Source organism: Rhinatrema bivittatum, chromosome 4, assembly GCF_901001135.1.
Source record: "Rhinatrema bivittatum chromosome 4, aRhiBiv1.1, whole genome shotgun sequence".
Taxonomy (NCBI): domain Eukaryota; kingdom Metazoa; phylum Chordata; class Amphibia; order Gymnophiona; family Rhinatrematidae; genus Rhinatrema; species Rhinatrema bivittatum.
Genome location: NC_042618.1, coordinates 169276194 through 169289420, shown reverse-complemented (window position 1 = coordinate 169289420; position 13227 = coordinate 169276194). Strand labels below are relative to the sequence as shown.

General features: G+C 45.3%; 1 protein-coding gene across 2 annotated transcripts in view; it reads right to left on the bottom strand.

Moving 5' to 3' along the window:
* RPTOR (regulatory associated protein of MTOR complex 1) overlaps positions 1–13227 on the bottom strand; it is a 699963-nt gene that overhangs the window by 257564 nt on the left and 429172 nt on the right. For both annotated transcript variants that reach the window (XM_029599200.1, XM_029599201.1), the window contains exons 11-13: positions 12948–13049; positions 6171–6254; positions 5000–5110 (exon numbers count right to left, since the gene is read on the bottom strand). In XM_029599200.1, coding sequence (XP_029455060.1) covers positions 5000–5110; positions 6171–6254; positions 12948–13049 — 297 coding nt within the window. The remainder of the gene's footprint in view (positions 1–4999; positions 5111–6170; positions 6255–12947; positions 13050–13227) is intronic.

Sequence of the window (13227 nt, the reverse complement as noted above, 5' to 3'; positions counted from 1 at the left end):
CCGTGGTCACCACAAACCAGTCTGGAGTCTCCAGGTCAACACCTTTCTCCAAACTGTGACGAGAAAGCCAACACGATAGACTGGACCTGGATTCCTCCTGAAACTGTGATAGCTGCTGATACTCCTCCAACAATGGACTCCACCAAGACAGAGGTCCCACTGCAGAGATCTTAGGTGGGCAAACCCCCATGGCACCAAATCTAATATAGATGCCATACAACCCAGAACCTGTAAATAATCCCAGGTCTTGGGAAATGGCAGATGTACAAATTGCAGTACCTGATACTGAATCTTTTCCACTCTCTCTGGGGTGAGAAAGACCCTGCAGGCTTGGGTATCGAACCATGCTCCCACTAGTCCAAAGATCGAGTCGGCACCAAGAGACTCTTGGCCAGGTTTATCACACAGCCGAGCAACTAACATTTCCATCACCCGGCGTATAGTCTGTGAGCACTCTTCTTCAGACTTTGCTTGAATGAGCCAATTGTCCAAATTCGTGAATGTGTGTGGTGCCATAGCCAACCTAAAAGGAAGGGCCCGAAATTGGAAATGCTGTCCCAGCACCATGAAGTGCAGAAACTTCTGATGCTCCTGAATGGCTATATGCATATAGGCTTCTGTCAAGTCCAAGGATGCAAGAAACTCTCTTCAGACCGCTGCAATTACCATCTGTAGCTTCGCCATTCAAAAACGCAGAATCTGCAGTGCCATGTTGACTTTCTGTAGATCTAAAATGGGCCGAAATGTGCGCTTCTTCTTGGGGATCACGAAGTAAATGGAATACCTTTCTTGCCCCCTCTCTGGAGTAGGCACCGGCACAATTGTGTCCAGCTTCTGCAAGCGGTAGAGAGTATCCCAAGGTGGCCTCACATTTGTTTCGGGGCATGCAATGGGACACCATAAAAGCCTCCCTTATCGGATGAGAAAATTCTAAGGCGTAACCATTTCTTATCACCTCCAGAACCCACTGGTCTGAAGTGATCTTGGCCCAGTCCTTGTGGAAAAGGGACAACATCCCTGCTTCCATCGAAGAGTGGACCTGCATGACTTGCATGACTTTATTGCAAGGGTTTTCCATCTCCACTTGACAGACCAGAGCCATCTCTTTGAGTCCTGTGGACCCTGAAAGGACTGTTGCCTTCATGAGGTCTGCCTCTGCCCCAAGCCTGAGGCACTCTTGCCTGAATGAAAATGCCTCACCTCCCAAAAATGGAAGTATGAGGGGAAAGGTCTTTTTGGCCACTTTCTTACCTCTGGCAACTTGTTGCCCTTGGACTCACCCAGAACATTCATCAATAGCTTCAGGTCCTCGCCAAAGAGCAGCTTTCCCTTAAAAGGGAGATTACAAAGTTGCGATTTTGACTATACATCTGCCAACCAATTTTGTAATCATAGAAGCCTCCTTGCTGCTACTGTAGATGTAGATGGCTGATGTCTGGACCAAGTCATAAAGCGTATCCACCACATAGGTCGCCCCAGCCTCAAGCGGTGCTGCTTGACTGGAGTCCCCAGAAGCAAGCCCCTTTCTCCTGCACCTTCTGCACCCAGTACAAAAAGGCCCTCTTCATCAGGCTAGCACAAATCGCCACATGGAGGCTTAACACTGAAACTTCAAACATTCTTTTCAACTGGATCTCCAATTTGCAGTCCTGCACATCCTTCAAAGCAGCAGATCCTGCACCGGAATAGTGATGATCTTGATAACTACCACGACAGCAGCATCCAGCTTAGGAAGGCTCAGAAACTCCAAGATCTCTTCCGTTAGCGGATACAACTTCACCATCGCTCTGCTGACCTTCAAGCCGGCCTCTGGATTATTCCATTCCCAGTTTACCAGCTTGTTTACTTTCTTGAGTAAAGGAAACACTTTTGGCGGTTCCCATAAGCCATGCAGCACCAGATCCACCTCCTCATTATCTGAATCTTCCTGGGTAACCTGGGAATGAGGGTCTTAATTCCTATTTCCGGAACAGCCGCAAAACCCTAGGGCCATCTCCTTCCGTCTCTGGTGCATCATCCGGGTCGACCCCCATCTTTAAATGCTCCTGGGTTGATAGCTAGACCATTCACTGCGAGGTCATGCCCCAGATCATTCATCAGACTCCAACCACAAATGGGTCATCTGTATCTTGACCAACCGTGTCATCGTCCTCTCTCATCCTCTTCTTCCCCTGAGGGAGATGTCAATCCAAGACATTGAAGTAAGGACCCCAAACCTCCAGCTGGGACCCTCTTGGACATTAAGGGATGCTGCGGCTTCCCCCCAGCTCCCTGTCTGGCCAAGTAGGCCCTGTGGAGGAGCAGCATGAAATCCGTGGAGAAATCTTCCACCTCCAGATCTCCCTCATCCCTACCTTCCTCACCCAGGGGCCTTCCCATCGAGGAATGAGGAGGGGAATCCCTGGGCCTTGCAGCAGCCTCTGCTTGTCTGCCACTTGCCTCCTTAGCTGGAGCTGCATCTTCAGCCCCCTCAGGAGGAACTGGCAGTGGTCCCAATGAATGAGTGACTATCCAGGTACCCGCAGCCTCCACGGAGGTTCCTTCAACTTTCAAGCTACAATCCCATCATAGCGCTGCTGAATTGAGCTGGTGCCACTGTATGCCACAGGCCTTTAATACTTTTGCACCCTGCGATGCCATCGGGCCTACCACATGGCCGCTACTTTTCAGGCATGCCTGAAGAGATCCCTGCAATGGCCCCGACAGGCTTCACCAACTCACCCCGCAACCACCAGCAACTTTGGGCAAGCAGCGCAACTCTTCCCCCACACAATAGGAGCCCCACAGCTACCCTGCTCACAATGGCTTGGCCAGTTCCTATTCCTTTTTATTTTTTAAAAGGAGCCGCCTACAAAAAAAGGAAAAGTAAAACCAAATACTTTCCTGTTGTTGCCACCAAAAGGGGAAAAAGCTCTTTGAGGAAAAGAGGAAGCCAGGACCCCTGGCTATCAGACCCCCGGGATGATATGGAGAAGAGCAGTCCAGGGATCACCAACTCCCTGGTCGCCTGGCTCCACCTGAGGAATGGTCCACAAAAGTACCTAACACCTCAGGGAGCTCCAGAAGATGATTGTCTCTAAACGTTTTAATTTTTTTTTAAACTACTCTAACCAGACTGCAGGTCTGGCACTCGGGAGACAGAGAAATACTGAGGGACTGCAGGTGCCACTTTCGCTTACATAGCAGTGCCTCAGAGTTTTTGTTCTCTGCCTTCATCTGCTGGTAGGGATGCAAAACCCACTTGTCTAGACTGATCTGGGGTAGAAACAAGAAATAAGCTTTATGAGGTTGTCTCAATTTCTGTAATCCTGGAAGGAAATATAATAAAATCGTTTTCATCTTTTCAAAGGAGGGAATGGGCTGGGCATGAACATTGGGAAATACTTACAGGATAACAGGGTATGAGGCCACACATTGTCTTTGGATACATCCCCCCCCCCCAGTGTTCAATGAGGTTCTTCTATGTGGCTCCACTCAGAGGCTGAGAAAAGGAAAGCCAGTGGTGACCATTGCCTTCAAGTGATTAAGATTTTTATCAAGTCTAATGATCTTCCCATCTGGAAGAACTGGTTCACATTCTACAAGGTGGAAGTGTGAACTAGTGGTTAGGGCAGCAGGCTGAGAACAGAGAACCAGGGAAGCCAAGGATCAGCTCCTGTTTCTCCCACTGATGTTTCTTGTGACCTTGGCTGCAGGTATCAACTTATAGGCCTATTTATTAAACATTTTCTCCCATTTTGTGTAAATTGGGCCCTAAGATTGTAAGCTCTATTGGACAGGTACCTACTTACTTGATTTGTAACTCAACTTGAACACGGGTTTGGAAGGGCAAGAAACTCACACAGGCAGAATCTGACAAATTAATGTCTCAATTCAATCAATATGTAATTATAAAAAGTTTCTTCCCTGTATCCTATGTCTAGGACACAGACTTATCCTCTCCTCCTTTCCATTCTCCACCCTTAAACAAGCAGTACCCAGGGAGATGGAAACTGGCTGGAGCAAGGAGGAGCAGCTGGACAGCTTTCAGGATTGGGGCTGCAATGCAGATATACCTTGTGTGTATCTTTCATATCAGATCGCCTAACCTTAAAAATAAAAATAAAACAAAAAACCCCAAAACCACACCTCTGTTTGAAACTAAAATCCAATTTGAAATCAGTTCTCGGCAGAAAGAAAGCTATAGCCATTCCTTTCCCATTCCTACTCCCTCCTGCAGTGTTCTAGTATAATGACAGCAGCTATGCAATTCTGTGCTATCCGGTCATTAATCACTGCAGCCTGAAAGAGAGCCTCCCTTCCTCAGAGTGAGCCCTTTACTTCCATCATTTCAATTCCCCTGCAGATAGTATTCCCCCATCCATCTGACTGTGTGACGTGCACACAACCACACCACTTATGCAATGGTAAAGGATCATTAGAAGAACAGGAAGAGCACAGAATTCTGCCAGTTCTCTGGTGTCAGTATCACAAAATTCCACTAGAATTTTCTGTTTTGGTAGCCCAGGGCCATTATCTGAAAAAAGATGAGTTGGCACCTCCGGAAAATCTTGGATGGGAGTTCTCCTATGGCTGCAGGTCAATAGGTGATCATCTTCCAGTGGACCAAAACTTTTCCTGCAGTGTACACAGGCCATGTTTCCTCTGTACTCCTTATACAGTTCTGCACTCAAACGCCAGGGATGTTTCCACAGTTTTCCCAACTAACTTAACCAAGAGGCTTGGTACACTCAGCTCTCCCTCCATTATATCATCTGATAATAAAAATGATCAGCAATAAAAAAATTCAAAGGAAAAATACATACAGAAAATGTTTCAAAGATTTTTTCAAGCAAGTATATTTTTATATTCTATGCCAAGGCATAAATCACAGTGTAAAGGCACCCTGGGAACTAGCAGTGATTGTTGAGATTTAGCATGTGGAGCAGAGGAATGAGAGAAGCAGAAGTAAGGCAAAGTGTAGGCATAGGGAAGCATGGTCTGTGATTCCTGCACTCACACTGTCCACAGCCAAGATCTTGGCCCAGATGAAGACCAGCAGTGGCCTCAATTCACGTGCCGAGCTCTGGAGCAGTTTCAGCACATAGGGAAAAATACCAACTGACAGCGCCTGTGCAGGAAGAAAGAGATCCAGAATCAGAGGAAGCAAATATACTCAACATCTCCTTACCTGCTGCCAATGCCCAGCTTCCAATAAGAATGCAGTCGCCTAAGTTCTTAACCACAGGAAAAAATTCTGAAAAGGATGCCCTCATTTGTCCAAGAGACAATTAGAAAGAATGGCAACCTTTAAACATGGAGACTCTGAATCCAGTTTCATGCGCTGCCTATTTGAAGCCTCATCACTGACTGAAAAATGATCTCATGTTGCATGGGTGCGCGTGCGCACTGGTGCAGCTGTGTTCCCCGCTTTGCTTGTGTGTACAAGTGTATTACATAGGCGTGCTTGTACTTCTGCCTAATCAGTAGAAATCTCATGCCAGCATGGTTCCTCCTTAGTTAGGTATTTATTTTGTAAACACAGCCGCACGGTAAGAGGCAACGTCCCCGATAATTTCAGCACTGTGCTCTTCCGTGCTGTCTGTACTTCTCCCTTCCATCCTCGCAGTTGATACAGAAACTGGAAAGTGTGGAGTAATTGAAGAGCGTGCTCCTCTTTAGCGGCGGTATCCTTGCCCTCTGAATTGTGTCAGTAATCTATTGGAAGGTCTCCTGGGGAACTGCACAGTATCAAAGAATAATCTATGGTGGCGAACTGACAATGGAACTGGAATTGCTTTCAGTGGTTTTGCTGATATTATTAGATGCACAAGAAGGAATTCCTGAAACATATAATAATGTGGCAGAACCACAGGAAGGAATTACAAATTTGTCTAACCTCCCTCCCAATCTTCTCATTTGATGTGTCTTTGTTTCTTCACCTATTTTGTTAACAGCAAGCTTTCATCTTTCTCTCTATGTGTGTGCGTGTGTATATAGATATATATATACACACACACACACATATATATATTTTTTTTCCCTGGCATATTCTTAGATTCATGAAACTATATATATATATATATATATATATATATATATATACATATACACACACACATACACACACACACTCTTCCATCTGTTATAAATATAATACTTTTTTGCAGTGCCATGCATAAGATAAATACCAGGCTAACAGCCCAGGGACCCAAGTCTAAGAATCGTCCAAGCAGGTCTAGAGCTCGTAGTCGATGCACCTGGCTCAGCAATACCTGCAAACAAAGAAACACTATGATTAACAAATGGCCAAAAAGTAAAGGGAGTCCCAACAAATACAAGTGAAACCAGAACCTTTCACCTAACATCCTTATCATAGAGGTGCCCCAAGGACTGTCCCCCTCCCCCCCCCTCCAATATTTTTAGGCACCTCTTACATCCAATACACTTATCATGAAAGTCAGAAGGTCAGGTGTACAGAATAAGTCTCTCTCAAGTGTATTAATGGAGCTCTATGCAGAGCTCCTGCAGAATAGAACTCACAAGATCTTTAGGTCTGAGCAGCACACAGCTGAAGCTAAACGATTTACTTTTGCTTTAAGATGGTTTCATGAATCTAAGACTATGCCAGGAATGCAGAAAGCTGCTAGCTTTCTTCTCAGCCTTCTGTAACGAGGAGAAAAGTAACCACCATATTGTAACAAGAGTTAACACTCCTACCATTTGGAAATGATCAAAGGATCTTCGATAAATGCTGGTTTGAGAGAACTTAAGACACCAAGCATTACAAAAGTCTACCCCAATTCAGGCCTACAGCAACATATCAGAGAAAGACACTGCCTCTGTCAAATGACAGCAATTTTAGCTTTGGGGCAGTTAATATGCTCAGTTACATAAGTTGAGGTAAAACCAGCAGGAAAAGAAGAAGGTAATACTGCCCTTCTATAGGTCACTAAAGAGACCCAACCTTCAGTACAGTGGAGGTGGAGTAGACTAGTGGATAAAGCAATGGGTTTAACCAAGGAAACAAGGTTCAAATTCCACCTCTCCCATTGATGCTCCTTGTGATCTTAATTCACATTATCTCTGATTGTCTCAGATACCCATTTAGATTGCATGCTCTTTAGGACAGGGAATTACTGTACCTGAATTAATAATGCTGTAAGCTACCTTGAGCATTATTTGGAAAGGAGGGCTAAAAATCCAATTTATTCATTTATAGTCAGCAGGCCATACTTTCATAAGAACATTGAAAGGATGGAAGTGGTTCAGAGAAGGGCTACTAAAAAGATACAGCATCTGCAACATAACCGCTGCACAAACAGGCCTAAGATGTGCAAAATATACTTGGTGGATGAAAGAAGAGATGGGAAAATATCGCAAACAATGATATTTGACAGACTTCAGTAAAATATGGGAAGGTGAATTTTTACACAGAAAAGGAAAACAGATCAGGATCTGAAGCTGCAGGGTGGAAGGCTCAGAGGAAACACGAGAAAATACTGATAGGGAGGTGAATGCCTGAAATAGCCATCAGCAAAGGCAGTGGTAACCAAAGCCTTGATAAGATTTAAACTTGCTTGGGTCAGAGAGTAGTGTGGGGAGGGCAGGTTGGGGGTAACAGGTACAGGGAGAAGAAATAAAAAAGGGGGGGCTTGGAATTTTAGTGGGCCAAAGAGGGGAGAACTCAACAAAAAGGGCAGCCCAGGGCACAAACGAGTTGAGCTTCCAAGGCAGCTGAAGTGACCTGCACTGAGTGACCTTGCTTACAACTTCAGCAATGACAAGTGCAAAGTGGCCAGCTGTCTGGGACTTAAGCACCCTCTGATGCCAAGGAAGGCAACAGAGGGCACCAAACCTAGACAGCAACACTGCCCACCTCCCCTTGGAGTTGGCATCTTTTTTTTTTTTTTTGGTTAATGCTGAAACAGAAGACTGAACGGACCCTGCATGGACGCATGGTATAATGGCATGCAAGGGCATGCCCAGCAAATCACAATCAATCAAAGTCTCAAAGATAGTTGGCCCTACCTTTACAAATACGCAGCATTTCTGATTCAATGATTTAAAAAAAAAAAAAAAAAAAAAATCCCTGAAGAAACTCATTTGTTCAGAATTGCCTTCAAAGAACTGCTAGAAGAGAAATGTTTTTCCTAATTGTAGGGTCCCTTTCTCCACTGTCCAGGCCAGGCATATTAACTGTATTACTAGTTAGAATTTGTCTTATCTGGTTTTATTGTTTGATATTTTAATATGTATGTTTTTTTTTATAACCCGCCCTGCCTATTGGAAGGCCTGGACTATAAAGCGGGCTTTGAATAAAGTAAACAAAAAGGAAGGACATGAGGGGTCTGCTGCGAACAGGGCCGAGTAGGCAGAGGTTAGCATCTCCCTGGATGGAAGAAGGGCATCCTCTGCCTTGGCCTCAGACATATCCAGGAGGAGGCTGGGTCCTGAGTGCCAGCGAAGAGCTGCTGGAGCATTGCTAGGTGATCTCGGATCTGGGGGATCGCATCCTTCACCCTATCTCCGAAAAGATTCTCTCCTGTGCACAGCGAGTCAGCAAGTCTCTCTTGCACTTGTGAGGAGATCAGAGGCCTGCAGCCAGGCAAGAATGCTGGCCCCTACACCTACCGAAGAGGCTCTCGATGTCATTTCGAAAACAAAGGTCAAATGAGCCATGTGTTTCCTGCACTTTCAACTCTTGTCCACCAGTGACTGGAGGGCATCTTACTTCTTTTGAGGAAGCTGCTATGCCACTCCCCTGAATCTGCTTCAGTATGTTCTGCACGTACTGGCCCATAAAGAGCTGGTAGGAGGCTCTGCGGGCATTGAGCATAGCTCCATGGCCCTAGAATCCCTCCCCAGAAGCATTGAGCAGTGGGTTCTAGACCGCTTGGCTTTTTTTTTTTAGAATAGATTTGACTGCCACACACTGGTGTGCTAATTGCCGCTTATCGAATCTGGGAGCCTTTTGAATGACAGACTGTGCCCACCTTCCTATTAATGGAAGCCAAATATAGGTTGGGTTTTTTTTCAGCATCCTCATCTGTACCTCCTGAAGGATTTCATGGACTGGGGGCTGCCTCTCCTTAGAGGGCTCCACGAACTGGAGGATATCAAACATCTTGGTTCTGGATTCATCCTCTGCCTGTAATGTAAATAGAATGGCCTCAGCCCATTTTCCTTACAAATCCTGTAGAGAGGTCCTCAGGCAGGGACTTGTTTCTCTCTGGTGGAGAAGAGGGATCAAAGGTGAGGCATGATGACACCTCTTCAGAAATGTCTGCAGAGTCATAACCATAGCTTAAGAATACTTGGAGTATAACTCACCCTGGTCTGTGGGTGGCAAAGGCTCCCTCAGAGCTCAATCCCCAGCCAAGGTCTCCAGGACCAATGCATGTGTCTGTTTGGGCATGAATCTTGAGGAGCTTTGACTGCACAGGGAAGCTTCCTCCCCCAAGGAGCTGAAAATCAGCAGTGGGGCAACAGTCATCAACCCCAATTGGTGTCAGAACCAGTACCGGCCTCGGCGGTGTCAGATCCAGTACCAGAATGCCAAACACCCAAAGGTTATTGAGCAGAGACTCTAGGATTGACGATGCCTGCCTCTGTGCCCTTGATGCCCCAGCATTGAGGTTCCTGAATTGCCTTTTCCAAGGCCTGCTAGATCTTTTTATCCAACTCCTCCTCAAAGATTGCTGATGCCAACACCAACTGGGAGGCAGGAGAGGTGACCACATCCTCTTTAGAACAGATAGGCAAATCAATGGCAGATATCAGGACTGGTGGAGACAGTCAGAAGTCTTGGCATACTTAGAGGATGAAATCTCCTTGCCTCGGGACCACTTAGTGGGATTCTCAGCATGTGCTGGACCATCCCCCACTTCCAGCATCAATGGAAATCAATGCTGATGCTTTTTCAACTTCCTTCTATGCCCTGCATGAGATATTGATGTTGGAGACAAAGAGGCAGAGCCAGACACCTTCTTTGACAGGAAGATCAGACTGTGGCCTGTCTCCGGTTTCCCTATTGGCCAGTGGCATCAAAGGAAAAGTCTGTCCCCCTGATGCTGATGATGCTCCCTTCACCAATGCAGGTTCGAGGGCCTTCTATGTCAATGCCTCCAATGTCAATGGATCAGTCTTGCCAGTGCACAAAGAGTCTCCATCAGTTTCAGTTGGGACTGACTTTTTGGGGTCATGGATATATATTTGTGACTCCCCTGGACATCATGTGATGCCACCAGGCAAAGGACACATATGTCTTGGGGGTCAGTGATAGACATGGTCCTTTTGCAATGGGGGCATCGCTGGAATCTGCTAGACATGACCAGCTGAAACAGAAGGGATACAAAATCAAATTCTATGGTGGTGGACAGTTGATGGCTGGTGGGCACCGATGGCACACCTCCATGGAAGGACAATGACTGTGAAAGAAAACTTAGAAAACTACCAAAAAACCTTACTTCGGGAAAGCTATCAGGAAGGCAACTGTGGGTCCCCACGATGAAAGATCTTGTTATCTGAAAAATAAAATTACCTAAAGGCCCAGAAAAAGGAAAGCGAGGCACCACACTGCAATTACAAGGCTTCATGGAAAAAGAGAGACTGAAGGGACTCTGCATGGCACACGTGGGCAAATATACTGAGACAGGTTTTCTGTGCCGGGCTCCATCCAATTCACTCATGTGTGAGGACTGCTTGTCTTTGGAGAAAAGACATGACAGAGGGGGAGAGGTGGTGTTAGTTTAAGTTCTGGGAATCTATAAGCCCATTTTCCCAAAGAAAGAGGTCTGGGCAGACAAGATGGGCTAATGCTTCTCTTACATCATCTAATATGTCAGTTCTCTGCAGACTGGAGTGGGGTAAGTGGCATGGCAAAACAGAGGCAATTTAACTACCACTGATCTAGAATCATAGCAGTGGGCTCTTGACATCTATTCCCAGTGTTCATCCCCTGAGATATTTAAAATCAGCAGACCATACACTGCTTACACTAGCCTTGTTTACTGTACACTCTGCTGTGAAAGATGAAAGAAGTCTCCAGGTCTTAAGCTCTTTGAAAACTGCAGGAATATAAGCCACTAACATTAAAAGCTTCATTTCAAAATCATACTGCCAAAAAATGGTTGCCTCTCAAAAAAACATGCAGTATAGAAACATAGATTTATCGGCAGAAAAAGACCAAATGGTCCATCCAGTCTGCCCAGCAAGTTTCTTATGGTAGCAACTGCCTCGCCATCTTCCTTCACTGCCACATCGTGTCTGCATAATGCAATGTGCATCATCTCTTTAAAATATTAACAATTTTTCTCTGAAAAATAGGTGATGATGTTTTCCACTTAAATTCTTCAACAGCTGCACTTCCCTGGTGCGGAGATCAAGTCATGCTCATCATGCATCCTGGATGGTTCCTCTGCTGGTCTTAACTTACAATGTGGTCTTATGGAGAGCAGGGGTATACCATCAATGGCAGTGCTGCACACAAAGCAAAGGCAACTGCTTTCAGTGAACACCACAAGCGGCATGGGTTTAATGACAACATTGCTACAACCTGCTGTGCGGATTCAAGACATCACAGTATCTTCTACTGAAAAACATCTCTTTAAAAAAAAAAAGTTGTTGCCTAATCAACTTCAGTCCATGGATATTTTTGTTCCCAAATACTAGATAACACACCAAAGAGAACCCAAAATCAATACCAACACTATAAAACCTAGGCAGAGGCACTATTCTTGTGTCCACATGCAAGAGACATGGAATTCAGAGCACTCCTGCATCTGTCCCACAGCTGTACTCAGTTTCATTTCAGTCCTCCAGTTATAGTGTGTCAATCCCAGTGCCAGATGAAAGCTATTTATCTCTGAATACATTATTTGTTAACCAACATTGTTTTGCTGCACCAAACTGTAAAACCTCCAGTAATCCAGTGTCTATTATAGGACAGGATTTCAGTTCCTGTGCTCTCTCCAAGCAATTGTGATCCTGTGACATGAATACAAAATTTGCCACCTTCTTGCAAGAGGAGGACAGCACAGGCTGCTTATGGCTCTATGGGAAAGCACAGAGAAACAGCTTGTAAAGGAGTTGAGAAAATCTTTTATAGCATCCTTTTACGGCTAAACTATTAATGAAAGCAAACCAAAATTACAGATGTAAAAAGCAGGAAAGCCACAAGACAGCTGAACAAGCTAACAGAGCAGCTCCTGAATCTCTATTCATTAGGAGAGAAAAAAGCCAATTGTGTCTTAATCAGAAAGGGTCTACAGGAATAAACACACAATCAGATCCAATTACTCCTGAACACATCCATGTAATTATTTACACAAACGCCGCTTGGCTGAGTGTACAGGAGCAGTGAAATACACGTGCATATACATGCACATGCACACAGTTGAGCTGGTACTAACTGGATGACTCCGCTCTGCGTATGACGTGGTATTCCTGCTCTTGTTAGCAAAATCCAACTTGTATAGCCCATGTATGCAGTACTGTGTCAGTTTGCCTCTAGTCATGTAAATAGGAATGTACACGCATACTCAATAGTGGGTGGGCAATGTCAGAGCTCACACACACAGGCAGGGGAATGTGCAGCACATTCCCAGGCAAAGGACAGCACTGGGGAAATTCTAAACCCTACATTCTGACATCTCTGCTCTCCTTAAATGGATCCTTTTGGCCCTCCCTCCCAATCGCCACAAATCATTTTCCTGCAGTTTGCTTCAAAATTTGTTTCCTCAGAAGTTGTTAAAGAGCAGTGTAATCCCTGTGCCCATGTGACCATTAGACAACCTTGACTAACAATAAGAAAAAGTTACTTACATGCACAACAATGAGAAGCAGCAGTAATTGAGAAGACTTATCGAGTCAGTACTGAGATGGGCAGAACAGGCATGTCAGGAGAGTTCCTCAACTGTCCCCCTTAAATGCATCCCCCTTTTTGCCCCCACCATTACAAAACTCACCTGAAGGACTATTGGAAGCTGCTCAGGAGGGTTACGGTTTTCCACCCCCATTGTCAGCCACACCTGGAAGGCAGTCAGCTGCTCGGCGAAGAATGGGCTATGCTATGAAAAACAAGAGAAGCAGGAATAGATTTTGTGTTAAGGCTACCAGCTGCCTTTCTTGCTACTCACCCTGGTGCTAATGGGAACAGCCTGATTTACACCACAGATATGGCTTATTCTCGCTGTTTATACATGAGGGGAGGGGTTCCGACAGTCAATTCATGAGCTATAGAAACAT